Here is a 16,843-nt window from a genome sequence, read left to right as displayed (position 1 = left end):
TGAAAATGGGGGGATAATCCACCCCTCAGAGGCTGCTCCCAAGGGCCACCACTGCCCAGACACATCTGTTTAGGAGCAGAAACCAATAACTTCTGATTTTCAGGAGAAATCCCACTGCATGGTGGCACCTGCTCGGTCAAGAGCCCTTCACCTCTCATCCCCTCCCCAGTTCCTCCCACCTGGAATAAGGTGAGGGATTCTATTTTCCTGGGTATGAGCCTTTTTTCTTCAATGCACTTGGAAGTGATGAGCACTTGGACACAGGCAATTGGTGGAAGAAATCCAAACAAAACACTTAGAAATCCAAACACTCCCCCCTCCAAAAGATATCCCATCAACCAACCAACCAACAAACAAAAAAGTCCTTCAAATAAAACTCCATCTCTTTCTCTAAAATCCATGATTAAAACCTGGTACAAACAGGTGAATATAGATATATATATATATTTTTTTTTTTAGTAGACGTAGTATTGTTTTTTTTCTCCTCTCTCTCTCTCATTATACAGCAAACATTGCAAATATAGAAATTTTCTCTGTACAATTAACGACTTCGGTTTACAATGCAATGTGTGGTAAAACCTCTTAGTGAGTGAAAATGTGAACGGGCCTTCAGCCGGGTGAAAGTCTAAACTGGAAGACTCCGTTTGCAAAAACAGCCCAAAAGATGGAGCTCCTTCTGGTCTCTTTTTTGGTTTTTGTTGCTGTTTTTGTCGCTGTTGATTTTGGAAGGGAAGGAAGGAAGGAAGGAAGAACACAAACTGTTCACAAAGAATCCACAAAATCACGGAATAGGGACTCATGCAATGCAATATTGGAAAACGCCAGACCTCAGCTCTCTGCTCGCTCTTTCATTTTCATTTTATATTCAATTTTTTCTTTTTTCTTACATTTTTTTAAAAAATCAAAATGAAACAAAACTTTTTTTTGTTTTTTTTCCCAACTGCACAGTTTGTTTGTTTGCAAAGTTTGTGTTTAAATTTGGTGCATGTCTCACCAACGTGAGGACATTTTAATATCTCACTGTATATATTATATAGAATATTTATAGATTTTTTTCATTATTTGTTCTCTCTTTTACTTTTTTTTATTGACTCTCTCTCTTTTTTTTTTTTTTTTTTTAATTTTTATTTTGTTTCAAAGACAGTCTGAATAAAAATAGCTGCTGCGGATTTCTTTTTGGTCCAGTTAGTGTGTTAAGTCACGAGTTGTGTGAGGACTCAGGACTTTTGCTGGGCAGAGACGCCCTTCCAGTAGTCTAAGATGTCGTGGAGATCCTCGTCTTTGGCAAACTGGACCTTTTTGCGTAGGGCGTGGCCGGCTGCCATGTACTCCTCCTCGTCTTTGTGCCGCTTGCGGTTGAGTTTGAAGCGCTCCCAGATGCTGTGCGAGGGTTTGCAGGTGTACTCTGGGCTGGAGGTGTAGCTCAGGTTGTGGTACTGAGGCGAGAGCTGGGAGTAGGCCAGGTCTCTGGGGCGAGGGCGGGTCAGGGGCTCCAGGATGGAGGGCTTGCGCCCGCCCATGCTGTCGTGCTGCTCCCCCGGGTGCGAGCTGGGGTACGAGTGCCGGTGCTCGCTGTACTGGCGGATCTTCTCCGCCTCTGCCCGCAGGATGGCCGCGGCCGGCGTCACAGTGAGGATGGTGTCGGTGGTGGGGGAAGTCTTCTCGATGTATTTGGCTTCGGATTTGTGGCCCGATCCCTCGGAGCGGTAGGACCTGGGGCTCCGTATGGAGCCGCTGGAAGAGGTGCTGGAGCGTTTGGGGGCCGCCTCCATGCTGTGGTGTCGCTGGAGAGGGTGGTTGTAGCTTTCCTTGTAGACGGGGGAGAGGAATCCGTGCTTGCTGGGGATCTGCTCTGACAAGAGCACCAGCTGAGGCTCCACCGTGGAGACCGCCCCCGACTTCACGCCTTGGAAGGAGGTGGACTCGGATTTCAAGGCATCGATGCAGTTGTTGATGATCTGGTTCACCTTGTCCACCTCCTTGGCGATGGTGGAGATCTCAGCCACAGAGCCCTGCGTGTCTGGCGGCAGGGACAGCTCACAGTCTCTCCTCTCAGGCTGCTCACCCGTCCTCACCTCCATGTAGTTGCCCTTGGTGGCCTTGGGGGTCTCACTGCTCTCAATCAGCTTGTACTGCTCAACCTCGCCAGCAGAAGGTAGGTAGGGGATGCGGGTCACTGTCTCCCCACCCAGTATCTGCCCCTGGGACAGCTGGGTGATGCTGGTGGTCTCCATTTCTGGCCCATACTTCAGCTCGATGATGGTTTTCTTCATGCTGCCGGCAGCCTTTTTGTGCTTCTCCTCCTGCTGGCGCCTCTTGCGGAGGCAGTAATACACCACGCCCAGGACAATCACCATGCCAAAGAGACAGCCCAGGATTGTCATGATGTAATGGGTGGCAGTGGAAGGGGCGGGCACCGGCTCCTTGCGGTTGGGTCTGGTGGGGGTGATGGTGACGCAGGTGTGGTTGTACTTGGAGTACTGGTGAACAGAGACTACACAGTAGGTGTAATCTCTTTGTGCTACTAGGTTGCTCACGGTGATGTTCTCCTCCTTCTTCCTGAGCTTGGTGATCATGGAGGAGAAGCCGTTTTCGAACTGGGAGAGGATGTACATCTTGCTGAAGGGGTAGGGGATCTGCACGGTGAGGACGGCCGAGTTGTGGTTGAGGTGCTTCACCTGGATGTTGGGGCGCACCTCGGTCTCACCGATGGGCGTGAACAGGGAGAACTGCGGCGTCGTGCCGTCGCCGGAGGAGCACTCCTCCTCGGAGCAGGGGCTTTCGGAGGGCACCGTGGTCACCTGGTACCTGGGGGGGATAAAACGAGGGATCACAGTGTAGGAGCCACCAGTGCAAAGGGAAGAGAGCATGCTCAGAGCATTGCGGTAGCCAGTCCGGCCTTGGCCTAACAAGTAGTAGCCCATGTAGTCGGGCGGGGAGTCACACTGCATCCGGTCGTAGGTGCGTGTCATGTTGGTGAAAGCCTCCAGCCATTGCAGGAAGCCCAGGAGCTCGCAGGAGCAGTAGAAGGGGTTACTGTAGAGTTCACAGACAGAGAGTTTGTTTAGGCCCCGAAAAGTGTTGCTGTCCAGTCTCTGGATCCTGTTCATGGACAGGTCAATGTTCACTATGTTGGGGCACTCCCAGAAGGCATTGGGGGTGACGGTCTCGATGAGGTTGGCCTGGAGATAGAGGTACTCCAGCTTCCCCAGGCCCCGGAGGATGCCCTCGGTGAGGTTCCTCAGTCGGTTGTAACCCAGCTGCAGCACCTGGAGGTTGAACTGTCCTGAAAAGGCACCGTCCTCGATGTAGGAGATCTCGTTCTTCGTCAGGTTGAGGTATGTCAGGTTGCCGAAGCGGCTGAGCGAGGCGTACTGCACGCTCTTGATCTTGTTGTCGTTCAGCCGCAAGTCCACGATGGTGCTGTTGATCTGCTGGGGGATGGACTCGTAGGGGGGCTGGTTTTGGCTGCAGATGGCCAACCAGACGAAGCCCTTGTCCCCCTCGATGAGCCAGCAGTCCGCCCGCACCCCGCCGGCGTGCAGGAGGGACACGGCCGCCACGCACATGCAGAGGGCTGACGTCGCGGCCCACCGGCGACCTGCCATCTGGAAGGGCAGCACGGAGAGGGGCTCCTGGTCTGCTGGAAGCGGGGAACAGGACAGGGGCTGGGAAGGTGAGGGCTAGTGCTCCTTGGGCAGCTTTGCTTGCCTCTCCCTTCTCCTCATGGCTCAGAGACGGGAGGGAAGCGTCCGTGGAGAAAGCGGAGCTCGGTGCCCACGGTGCTCGGCAGCCAGCAGCCAGGGGCTGCTACCAAGGCCTGGGTGGCTGAGGCTGGTCCCACATCACCAAGCCTCTGGCATCTCGAGGAGGGAGTCATGAAGTTAAGCGCCTGTGCAGAGGAGTTGTTCAGGCTTAGAGACAAGCCTTCCTCTCATTTTTTATAGTACTTCTCCTCGTTTTCTTTCTGCTGCACATCGTGGCACTGGTCCCCATCTCCCTGTGCCTCCGTGTGTTTGGCTGTCCCCGCTGGGTCCCCCGGCTCACCTGCTCAAAACAAAACACAAGCACAAGCTCAGCACAAAGGAAAGACAGTCAGCAGTCAGAGGTGTTGGAGATCCATCCAGCTCCCCTCTTAGTTAGGCACTCACCTTCTCATCCTGGCAACCACCTTTCAAATAAACCACCTTTGATTTATTTGGTTGCCACTGGCACTGTTTGGCAGCACAAGGAGAGGTAGTCACTGACCATTGAGGTCACCCTCTGAGCCCTTGTCCAGCATCACATTTTTGGCAGTTGAGAGACCAACACACATCCAGCACACCGTTTGTCTGACCTATTTAGGTGTCTACCTGAGGAGGAGAGGAGTGATGCCCCAGAAGTGTCTGTTCCTCTCTGCTGAGAGCAGATGAAGTCTAGACAACTGGCTCTGATGTAGATTTGATGCTGCAGCGTTTTGCTGAGGGGAATCCTGACTGTCTCATGTGCTGGTGTGTGCAGCAGCAGTGCCCACACAAGGGGCGCTGGTTGAGGACACTGTGTCTCTCTGCCTGCACTGCCATGTGGCATCTGGGATACAGCCCAGCATCAAACACTTGTCCTGTTCCTGGGAACCTTTGTAAAACCCACTGCTGTGACTGTGAACCACCCAGCGTCCTTGTCCCTGCTTGTTGGGGGTTTGTTGCCTTTCTCCAAGGCTCTCCCTCCCAGGTGAAATGATGCAGAGGTGTGGAAAACCAGCAAACATTCAGTGCCATAAGAAGAACTTGGAACAGTTTCCATTGGAAACATGGAAACTGTTGGAAACATGGCTGGTAAGAACTGCAGGTTTCTTGGGAAGTTGTGAAGGAGATAGGGCCACATCTTACATCCAAATTTTCTTTCATTAAATCTGAAAAATAGTATAAATCCAGAAACAGTTTTCCAGACCATTTTACAGTGCCCAGGCTGGACTGTTCTTGGTGCTACACACCTGAAAATTGTGTGGGGCTGATTGTTTAGAGGCAGATGTATACTCTGACCCTTGTCCCTAAGAAACCAGGTTCTTTTCCAGCACAATACCAGCAGGAAAGGAGAGCATATTTCACTGTAGAGACCCCTGTCCACCATACAGTTTATACTTGGTAAACAGGCCAGTAATAATAAGCAGTGAAACAGTTTATTTGGTTGGATTGTGACCAGTGAGTCTGTTCCCTGGTCACAGTTGTGTTTCCATTAGATGAATGACAAGACCTTCTCTCACATCAGCTCTCTGCACAAGAGAATTTCTTTCCAGCCACCTTTTCCTCCATGTGCTGTCACTGCCCTGAGATGCTCTGGCAATACCTGCAAGTCCATTTTAACACAGCTGAGTCCTCAGAGCCAGCAAGGGAGGTGGGACTGTGCTCCCTGGCAGATTGCAGGTGAGTGCCCCCCCTTGCCACCCCCACAGAGACACAGGCTGCAGTGCCAGACTGAAACACGTCTGCTGCTGCATCCCTCTGGTGTTAGACAACTCAATTAACCTCTCTGCACTCCAGCCTCCTCTCTGGTGCTGTGAGATAATCATAGCACTTCATGGGGTGGTGGGAGACTGAAGCAAAGTGCCCTGAGCTCCTCTTGTTGGGGTGAAAATCCCAGCACACACATTGCGTTGTGGAGACTTTCTCTCTAGGTTTGCCAGCTCTCCTCTGCCACAGGGGTGTCCAGCTCCTCCTGCACCCTGTGGGGATGTGCATTGCCCCTAAGGGTGTGGGATGAGGGTATTGCTGGCCTGCAGAGCCATAAGCAATGGCTTATATTGTCCCTCTGGTGTGGCATTTCCCTGTTCCAGCATCTCCCTGTTCTCCTCCAAGGACTTGTGGCAAGGGAAGTCCTGCCAAACCCAGCACAGGCAGCAGGAAGGGATGTGCTTGGCATATTCTCTTCAGCAAACATTTATTCTGTCCCCTCTATCTCCCACAGTGACCCAACCACTCTGTCTGGGCAAACCTGTGTTTGGGAAGGCTCTGCAGAGCCAAACCAGCCTTTTCCTCACAGAGAAAATTTGTGCAGTGGGACCATTCACGAGGAAGGAGCAGAGACAAACTCCCCACAGATCCTGCCAGGTTGATCCCCTAAAGCCTTCCCCAACAGCATCCTTGTGCTTCCCCCATCTAATTGGAGGTGTTGGACATGAAAAAGAGCAGCACTAAATGACTCAAACACGTTCAGTAAGGCTCCCACTGTATGTTTTCTCTTATTTCCCATACATTGCCTATCAGCCAGGTCCTTCCCAACAACAGAAAGGAGAAATGGCATTTTATCAGCAGCCCGAGTTTAATTTCAGCTCATTAAAGCAAGCAATTTGCTGGTTTATTTGCTTTACAAAGTGTGAATAAAATGACAGCATTAAGGAGATGTGAGAGAGGAAAGAGGGGCTAATCTCCCTTTTTATTAGATTCTCGGGACATGACTGGTGAGTGGAGAAGTGGGTCTTGTTGCTTTGCACAAAAGGCATAATTGTTCATCTTGCTGGCTCCCGAGAGCCTCCATCCCAGCCTTGGTGGGTGTGTGCCCAAGCAACACCAGCACCAAGCATCCTGCAAGGATCCAGTGGTTGAACCCTCCTGCCTGCCTGATTCATCTTTGTCCAGTTGTCCTGAGTTCATTCTCCTGCTAACACAATTGCACATGGCTTTTTCCAGTCCTCTGAACCCCCTCAGAGCTGAGAAAACCTGGGAATAAACCAGCAAAACTCTCACATGAAAAAAACCCAGGAAAGTGGCAATTTGTGGGTTTCTTTTGATGCTGGAGAACGAAGCAAAAGGTAGGAATGAAGAGAGTGTGGAATAACAATAGAAATGTTTTGGAATGATGGGTTTAATCTCAGTCAGAAAGGCTTGAAGTGTGGCACCATGGTGACAATGACAACAGCCACATCCATGACAAGGCCGTGGCAGCCACCCAGGAAATTCCTGTGCCATTCCTGCAGTTTCCTGGGCCCTGCAGACTCTGCTGTAATTCCCTTTCCTTCCACTCTCAGGAAGCAGAATGGTTTGACCAGCTGAGGTGATGCTGGGGTTTTTGTGCCTAACAGAGGCCAGCAAAGGGGCAATGACCACTCCCTCACTCCTTGCTCCTCCTGCACATTGCCTCTGATATCCAGTATCTCTGCTTCTCCCTGCTAATCCTCAATATTCACTGTGATATCTCCCCTCCTACCCATCTCTGCTTCTCCAGCCCTGCTCCCTGTCAGCAACCCAGCACCAAAGAGGGATTGCTGGAATTTCGAGGCTGCAGCCTGCCCTCATGAGCAGCAGCATCCTTATCCTGGCTGAAAACCCACAGCAAGGGAGGTGGAAAGAAAAAGGAAAAGCTGGAGCTTCAAAAACCTGCGCAAGCTGAATGGGAAGTTTTTGCTTCCATTTCCCAACTAATGGCATCTTGGAAAATCAAACCAGAGCAGCAGCTGCAAGGAAGCAAACAAAGCAGCTGTGGGGGCTGGGAAGAGAGCTGGCACTCAGTTCCTAATTTTGTTATTCTACTGAATGAGTTATTTCAAACTGTGGATTACATTTACTGAGGGAACACAAGATTACGCATGCGTGTGCGTGTGTATACACACAGCAGGGCTCCTCTCCTTGGCATTTCTGCATCTCCACAACTTCCTCTTCACTAGCTGTTCCATCTCCAGCTCCTCTTAGATCCCCTTTCACAGCCACTTGGGCTGTTTTATCAAAAATTTATCCCCACTACAAAGAGAGCCAGAGGAAAATGGAAGTGGTACACTACAAACATGAGTGTTTGGTCACCCAAACAGAAGGGGAGGGAAATTTGGCTAACAGAAACCAGATTTTAAAGTGAACCTTGTCTCTTCATTATGTGTAAGATAATCTGAAGAGCTCCAAGATGGCAGATGAAACCTTTAATAGTGATGAAATCACTTGTAAATAGTTAATGTCCATCCTGTATATGTCAGGTGGGGAAAGGAGGCTTCCAGGCAGATTTTCCCTTATTCATACTCCTGGTCTTTGCTCCATGACTCCTGCTGGGTGATGTTGGTCAGAATCAAAACCTCCCTGGATCACAAAAATGCTCAGGCCTGTAAAATTCAAGTTAATTTTATATCCAGACATCCTGGTCCCTTCACTAACAGGGTTTAGGCAGCATTGTGTGCATCCCAACCTTATTCCCAAATGCCTCACAGTGTCAGATAATAGAGTTCTCCAGTCAATTCTACTCTCTCTCCTGCTATTATTTATTATTTAAGAAAAACAGGCAAGAGAGAAGAGATATATTTTCTACTGAGGTTTGAGGAGAGATTAAGAAGGAATGAAGCACAGAGGTGAAGGGGAGGCTGAGTGAGAAGTGCCCAGCATTGCATCCAGGATAGTTTTACTGCGACTCTGGGAGGTCACAGAATGTATGACAAGTATCCAGGTGGGAGGCATGGCAAAGAGGTAACTTTTCTGGGAGACACTGGGAGAAACAAAGAGAAATTAATGCTTGGTCTCTATACAGGGACATTAATATTACCAGTATGTCAACACTCTGTATGGTGTTGGGGCCAATCTCTCCTTGGCTTATTCCTATTTTAACCTTGATTGAAAAAGTTATGATTTTTACTGGAAGCTGATAGTCAATCCCATTTAATTTAGCAGCGAATTTTGTGTCTGAGGGGAGCCTTAGTTCAAAGGCACTGTGCCTCCCTACAAAAGCCAGGATGAGGCCAGAGCTGCAGCCTGGCAATGGCCAGAACAGACTTTCTTTGCACAAACATTTTTAAGAACCTTTTTTTTCTATGGCAAGATAAATTCTGGTTTAAAATGACAACATTTTCAAGACAAACTGTTGGGATTTCAGAAAATAAGACTATTCTGCTGTTATTCAGCTGCAGTCTGAAATCATTTACATCCATCTCATGCTGCTTGGTTTCCAGGGTCTGTTGAGATGACAACCCTATCTCATGCTGCTGTGGGCTGCTGAGCAGAAGCCTCTGCTGAGTTTAAGTAAATGCATAAATGATCTTCTTGGTGAGCAACCTCTTAAGCCCAGCTGGGGTACCTGTGCATTAAACCAGCCTTCCAAAACATCAGCACGAGCTGCAGTGGAACATCAGCTCCAGCCCCTGACAGAGCAGCTGAGCCCTCAAGGAGCTGAGAAATGTGTTGAGAGAGACAGAGTTAGGGGAAGGTGAAGAGGAAAAACATTTTAGGGAATGTAGAGGAGTAAGAGCTCTGATCAGGCACCACTCTAGCAATAAGGAAGATGTGTTTCCATGGGAGAAAGCCTCTCTAGTACTTTCTTGATGGGGTTTTTCCTTAGAAATAATCAGTCTGAATCACAGCTTCATTTTGGGATGGTTATGCTGATGGTATGCTGGGGAAAAGCAGAGGTCTGGTGTGGAAGCAAGAGTCCCCTTTTCCCTGTAAACAGTGCTGAAGATCACAGGATGTTTTTCCAGCCCCATGCCATGGAGGGAGCCAGCCCCACACTGGAAATGGAGCTGCTGGTGCTCCTCAGCAGAGACAATCTGAGCTGAGCCTTGTCTCCCCTGCATTGTCATCCTCACTCAGATCCTTGCTGCTGTTTGGAAAAGGGCTTTACTGCTTCCATTCATTAATTTATTTTTGCAGGAAGCCTGCATAACCCTCTGCCTCCCAGATGGGAAACCCACTTTTACACAGGGGGAAATCTGGTGATGGATGTGTGAAATGGTGAGTTGTCAGGAATTATTTTTAGAGGTGGAAGTGCCTTTTTCATTCTGATATTTTTATGGTTATATTTGCAGAACAATTCCCCCTCTGTCCTGCCCTTCCCCTGTGACGGGGACTCTGTGCAACATCTCAGTTTCCAGGCAGGCTGTAATGCTGAGTGCTGAGAGATGGACAAGGAAACACAGAGCGCATGAAGGGCTTCTTGACCTGTGATCTCTGGGTGGGCAGAACAGAATTCACCCTTCCATTCCATCAGCACGTGTCCTGCACACAGGAATTGTTATGCCTGTGCTGTGAGCAAACACCTCTGCTAACCTCTCACTGACTCACTCACCTTGGAAGCTGGTCCTGCTTTTCTGGTTGGAGACTTTCAGATGTCTCTTCCAATCCAGGTTATCCTGTGATTTCAATGGTCCCCTGGAGCTGGGAAGCCTAGCTTAAGTCTGGGCCCTCTGGCTATGCACTCTCTGAAGGGGGTTCTGCCCAGATTTTGCTATATCTGGCAAGCCCCAGTGCCCTACAAGCCTAATTTTAGCTCAGTGCTGCAGGCTGGCTTCTTGTTATGGGCCAGGAGAAGGTTAATGATCATCTGGGCAGCCCTCCAAAACCAATCTAATGTTTATTCAGGATAACAGCATTGCAGAGGAAACCAAGCATGACCACCTTGCACGCAGAGCTTCCCCATCACAGCCCTGCTCCTGCAGGTGGCTCTGCTGGAGCAGCTCACCTGTGTCCCCTCTTGGAGGAGACCCTTCCCTAGGTCCTCATCACCATTTCCAACCCTGCCCTCCTAACCCAAACAGCTGCTGTGTTTCTACAGAAAAGCAGTTTACCAGGCTGTGGGTCTGATGTTTCAGCAGTGGAAATATGCACCCACCTTTTTATTTTTATTTTTTTTTTAATAGGACACTCCTCTTGGATCAGGCAGCCAGGCTACAAACAAATATCCATTTATTTGGACATTTGGGAGGTGGGTCAGTGGTCCCAGCCTGGTGGTGGGATGTTGTGGCCTGGATGGAAGTGAGAGGATGAGGGGCTGGTGCAGATCAGCACACGAGGAGGCACAGGGATGTGAGACAGCAGTGACTGCACCCTCTGGCAGAGGGCAGAGTCCACAATATGGCTGTGTGCATTCATTCACCTCAGCTGCTCTTTAAGGATTTAATTTCAGCCATGAATTACAGCTTTTTCTTCCACCAGCACAGCCCCTGCAGTTATTCCATCGTGCCTTTGACAGGATGTGAAAGGATGTGCAACAGATCCATCCCAAGGATACCCTGCACCTGCAGGGAGGTGAGGACACTGATTTCTTGGGGCTCTCCTCAGGGTTCCATGAAGGGATTGGGTATAAACTGTGAAGCCTCAAGGCCTGAGATGTGCTGTGCTAAGGGAAATATTCTATTCAGCAATAAGTACTCACAGACATACATGGCCCAGGAGAGCTCTTGATGCTTCCCTTGGGGTGCAGGAAAAATTGTACAGAGAGAAAAAAGGGTTTTTTGAGGCAGCCCTGAGATGCTGGTACTGGATTCACCACCAACAGTCCCAAAATAGTTGATTCTCACTGCTGGGAGGCACTGTGAGAACATTTATTTAGCACACACTGGGAATGTGCCTCCTGCTACCTGAGATGGTCAGGGAGAGGGCTGGACAGCCAGATGACCACAAGTGTTTGGAGCTGATATTAATGTCTCATTTGATTATGTTTACAGCATGATTAAAAGGCTCCTAGACTCCTGAGCAGGTATTTTTATTATGCTAAATCTAAACAGAACACAGATACCCCACTGTGGGCTTGGCTGGTTAAACATGGTGCCAGGCAGTGTTTCTCTCAGGAGAAACCTGATTTCCCTCTGGAACATGCCCATGCACTGGTGGGAACAAGCAAAACACATCTTTGCCCACAGAGGATACTCATCTACAGGCATGAGGGACCACTGGGTTTCCTTTTTCCAGCATGCCTAAAGCTCAACCAAACAGCCTTCTAGCTAAAAGTGTGTGGCCAGATGCAGAGAAGATTGTAAAAAATGGGTTGTGCACATGCTAGACTACAAAAGAAACTGGTTTTTGTTGAGGCACATGCCCAACTGATGGTGGAAAAGCAGCAGTAGGAGCTGCTGTGTGTTAGCACACAAAGCCCCTGCTCGGCATCCTGGCTGCCCCTCAGTGCTTCCCTGCTTGTCCAGAAGATATGGAGAGTGGAAAGAAGCTTTGGAGTCCAAGGGAACAGAAGCAGGGAGCTGTGCCAGAGTTTGGATTGCCCGTCCTTTCCCCAAACATCTCCTGTGGAGGTTACCCAAGCTGAAAAAGCAAGGGAACCCAAAACACCTACCCTCTTTGGAGGATTGGTGTTTATTGTTAATAATCTACTGCTAAAGGGTAACATCTGTTTTGGACAAACTGTAATGAGATTTAAACCCCAGGTGGAGGGAGGACTTCACAGTAATAAATGACTTTCTGTATGTCTAAATAGTTTTAATTTTTTTTTCTGGCAGAAATAGCTGCTTTTCACCTCAGGCTTCTTTTTGCCAGCTCTTTTTGTTTAATGATTGCTATTAATTTCCAGAGTGGCAGATGGATTCTGGGCTGGTGTAGTCTGAAATGAGGAAAAACAGCCCGTGAAGGTGTGAGCTTGCCATGAACGTGTGCACAGGTCACACACACTGCCGTGTGCTGTGATGCCATGTGTGGGAGTTTGCTTCCCAGGGGAACAATTGCTTCCTGCTCCTCCCCACTGGGATGTTTGAGCATCCCTCAGCCATAAAGGAAGGTAAATTAACATTTCTGGTCACTGCTTGTAGCTCTGCTTGTTTAGACCTTCGTTTAATAAAGCTGCTGATTTCAGCAAGGGTTCGGGAGGGATTCAAACCAGCACCAAGTGCTTGGCTAAATCCAAGTGAAGTGAGCTGGAGAGCAGCATGTGGTCCCCAGAACATGGAAAGGAGCTGGATGCTGCCAGGTGATGGGGATTCCTCCTTGGGCATGAAACAGACATTTTTCAGTGCTTTTCCTGTGTTATTTGGATTTTTTTGTTTTTTTTCATAGCGTGGGATTCCCCAAACAAACAACCATTCTCCATCCTCCAGCTGTGGTAGTAAATATCTGATGCTGAACCCAGCACACCCTGCCAAGACTGCAGTGCCCAAAGGAGGACTTTGTTTATCCTCTCTGCTACCAGCTCCTCCTCAAGGAGCCTACAGAACTAATCCCAATTAGTGGCACAGTGTGCTGGGGTGCCCTCCTTTGTCTTCCCCTCCTGTGGAGCATCTCTGCACTTGGCTCAGAGGGCAGGACACAAGGGTGGCCAAGTGAGAAGCTGGATCTAGGAAGCAAGGCTGCTGATGGACCACCACATGGCAGCACCCTGCGGACAGACAGCTGTCCTGAGACCAGAGCCTGGCAGAGGACATGGCAAGGAGGGAGGGGTTTGTTTGCCTGGGCCTGGGTGAGCTCCTGGGGATGGAGGAAAGGGGGTAGAGATAGAAAGTGCAGCATCTCAGGTGATGCAGATAATCGCCTTTAATCTCCTGCTCAAAATAACCCAAAGTCAAGTAAAGGAGGGATTACAGGGCCTAAGCCACTGTTATTGCTGGGGTGGAACAGACTTAGGTTGCCTCTGAAGGGCTCCTGAGGAAGAAGAGGAGCTGCAGCAAATACCAGCACGCTGGAAATGCCCCCTGGTGAGGGTGACTGGGTGGGCTGGGGACCCTCCTGATTAGCCCAAGGGGATTTGGAGCTGCAGGCACAGCAGCTGAGGGGACACTGAGGAGCCCACACAGGGACCTGGTCCCAGGCAGAGTGTCTCAGATGCCCACTTGTCACCTTGTCATTGCTGAAGGGTTTATTCTTAGTGCAGGATCCAAAGTGCTTTATAGCCATTAATTATCCTAATGGGGAAGCAGTGCCCGTGAAACCCATTTGGGAAACAGAGCTAAATGACCTACCAGGTACTGGGGCAGGGCCACTGAGGCAGGCTCCCTCCCATTTTAAGGTGCTTTTCCGTGGATGTGTGCTCCCATCAGCTGTGAGGCTGAAGGCTCCTCCTGCCCTTTGCCAAAAGCCACAGCCTGGCTGCTGAGCTGCTGCCAGGGAAAAGTGAGCTGCAGAGCCCCATCCATGAGCTCCTGGTGAAGCCTGTGAGATAGCAGCAGCACAGGGACTGTGTGAGGCAGGGCTGCACTGGGGAGGGAGCAGAGTATGCTCATTTTAATGAGCCTGTCCCTGCCTAAAGGAGAGAGAAAGCGAGAGGCCAACCTGCTTTAATAAACTCTGGCATGCGGATTTAATCAGACGGATCATTGTTCCCCAGCACAGGGATGAATATATTAAAAAATGATTCAAACTTTTTCCCCTTTGTTTTTCATTTGTATTATGTGCTGTGGTGCGATAAAACATCCTGGGGCCAACTTGCAAGGCAATAAAAGAGAGAGTGGAGGAGAGGAAGACATTGATCCATGCGAGCGAGCACAGGCGCTGTGGGGAGGAGGCTGCGGGCAGGCAGGGCCGGCAGAGAGGGGCTGCAGCCTCCTCAGCCCCCACCAGAGCCCCAGGGGAGGTGTGGTTATGGGGGCTGACCTGCTGTCAGCTCCCTCTCAGAGATCTGAGATGACTAATAGCAGTTTAAGTCCAGTGCTAAAAGCAGCCTCCTCAAAGCATAAGGCTTCCATCTCACTACAGAAACAAGAATATCCCCACACCCCTGCCCCAGGAGGGAAGGAGGGACAGTCCCCACCTTTCTACAGGGACACCAGCGCACGGATTGTGCTGGTGGTGTCTTTTGGAATTAGGTGGCACTGAATGGTGCAACAGCACAAACTTTCCTCTGGACTCTCCCCTTCTCCTCACCAGGAGTTGTTTCATCACTGCCTCCATGTGCCAGGGGATCTGGGTGCTGCTCATTAATTTAGAGAACCAAATAGCTGCGGATAGAAAGCTGCAAACTGTCAATCTGGAAGGCAAAGGCTGCTCCCTGTGTGAACGGCACACCCCTGTGTGCCTCCGAGTGTCCCTGGGGACAGCAGGCTCTGCTTGGAGGCACAGGAAGGTCCTGGTCCAGCACAGCAAAGGCAAATGGGTCTGCAGGCAGCGCAGGTGGGATTGTGTCAGTGTGTGCCTCAGCAGCACCTGGCTCTGGGCTTGCAAGGCTCTGCCTACGTGGGTGGGAATAAAGCCAGCTTAGACAAAATAGCCTTTTGTGCTAAATCCTGGACAGACCACCTGGAGCTGTGGACAAGGACAGAGCTCAGAGGCCTCAAGATGCCTCCATGGAATTCACCTCCTTTGCCCTGCCCAAGCTCACTGTCCTTGGCTCAGGCTTTAATAACCCCCAGCCCTTGCTGTGCTCACCCTTCTGTGGCCCATCAGGCTACTTGCCACCCTGAGACACAAAGAATGGGCTCTCCAGGGATGGGACAGGGCATTCAGATGGGTTTTTAACCTCTCCCCCTAGCACTAATGCCAGAGCACTAGCTGCACTAGGCAGCTCCCTGGCAGGGATTTGGCTGAAGGCAGCCCAGAAGTGTTTTTTTGGGGGCTACAGGACCCCCTGCCAGAGCAAAGCTGTGCCTGACAGGTTTGACTGGCCCTAGGATTTGTGATGAGAACCCAGGAATTACTTTTTACATCCTGACCTCCACCAGCAGCTGCAAGGCCATGTAATGTTTAGATGAGAGGGGAAAGGCATCTCCTCCCTTGGAGAAGATTTCTCCAAACTGTGCCATTGACCCATCCACTGAAGAGTCACTTATGGCCACTTGGTGTTAAGTATCACCAGCTTTGGCTTCTAACACACCACCGTGCTGCTGCTTCATTAGTTCATCCGTTACTGTCCATAAACACTAATAAATAATCCTATTTTCATTCCCCCCATTGTTTAAGTGGTCATTAATTGTAGTTTATATGCTGTCTCTGTGTATTTGTGTACGATAACTTCTTCATGATTCCTTGATTAACTGTGATTGATTGTGTATTTTAAAATCAATTAAAAGTTTCAACACTAAAAGGTAGAGTCTTTAGCAGTAATTCTCCAAGACATTGCCATTTATAATGGAGCTATGGTAGTGCTGGGATCCATTGGTGTGGCAGGCTGTGATCTTTATTTTCCACATTTATGCAAATAGGTGAGTGTGAGTGTGCACATGGATGTGTTGGGTGTGGGAAAGAATCAGCTTCTCACAGGGTTGCTGCCTTTTGTGGGTGACCAGGAATCCCCCACTCCCTTCCTTAAAGCACTAATGCAAGGGCTGAGCCCCAGAACCCCATCATTTCCTTGCACTGTGTATTAATTTTCTGATTGCAAAGAGGGGCTGGTACCCTCAGCTGAAGGGGGCATAAAGAGGGATGGGTGTTCTTTGCAAAGCTGCTTTAGTGAGTGCCCCTGTGCCCTGCTGGGGTGCAGGAGAGGGGCATGAGGGAGGATGGGGAGGGCTGGGAAGGTCTCTGTCTGTGGTGGTGCTGATATGATGGAGGAGGAGGAGGAGGAGGAAGGTGGCCACCACCATGGTCAGGGCATGGGCTGGGGCACAAATCTTTACTCTTTATAGCATCATATTATATAAGCATCATATCATAGAGCATCATATTATATAGCATCATATCATATAAGCACTGTGTTGTATCAGTGCTTAGCTCCTTGTATTGCTGTTGTGCTGGGAAAATGTGTGTCCAGCACCAGGGCTGGAGGAAATGGGCTTAACACCATGCTGCCTTGCCCTGTAAACCTGGATCCTGAGTGTTTATGCCTCTGTGCACTCTGTGACTCCAGGGCAGCTCTGCCGAAGCAGCTTCTCATGGCCCATGCAGAGAATCAGGGGTGGGCAAACCACAGAAGAAATTTTGGGCAGGTGTTCTGAGGTGGGGAGCAGATCCCCACAGCCCAGTGGGAAATCAGGCCCTTGTAATGGATCCCCTCCTTGTGCCCCATCCTCCTGGATGTCTGCCAGGGGCAGGGCCCTCCCAGCCATCTGCCAGCTCAGGCAGAGGATTCCTGTGCTCTAATCTGCCCTCAGACATTTGTCACCCACCCCTCTCCCAGCTGCACGATGCAAAAAGTGCCCCAGTACAGCTGCTGGGAGCACCTCTAGAGGAAATCACCAGTCCTGTTAAATGATGGGGGCACTATGCTGTGCAAGCCCCGGAATGGGATCACCCTGTTGTATTAACTTGCC

General features: G+C 50.0%; 1 protein-coding gene across 2 annotated transcripts in view; it reads right to left on the bottom strand.

Annotated features, from left to right (window-relative positions):
- Nucleotides 1–1,100: 1,100 nt before the first annotated feature.
- The window catches only part of ELFN1 (extracellular leucine rich repeat and fibronectin type III domain containing 1), a 101,289-nt gene continuing 85,546 nt past the window's right edge, over nt 1,101–16,843 (bottom strand). For both annotated transcript variants that reach the window (XM_058816146.1, XM_058816145.1), the window contains one exon: nt 1,101–4,047. In XM_058816146.1, the coding sequence (XP_058672129.1) occupies nt 1,218–3,608 (2,391 nt within the window). In that variant the 5' untranslated portion in view covers nt 3,609–4,047 and the 3' untranslated portion in view covers nt 1,101–1,217. The remainder of the gene's footprint in view (nt 4,048–16,843) is intronic.

The sequence above is a fragment of the Ammospiza caudacuta genome, chromosome 17, assembly GCF_027887145.1.
Source record: "Ammospiza caudacuta isolate bAmmCau1 chromosome 17, bAmmCau1.pri, whole genome shotgun sequence".
In the NCBI taxonomy this organism is placed as follows: Eukaryota; Metazoa; Chordata; class Aves; order Passeriformes; family Passerellidae; genus Ammospiza; species Ammospiza caudacuta.
Note: the sequence above shows the minus strand (reverse complement) of the source record. Positions and strands in the feature narration are given on the sequence as shown.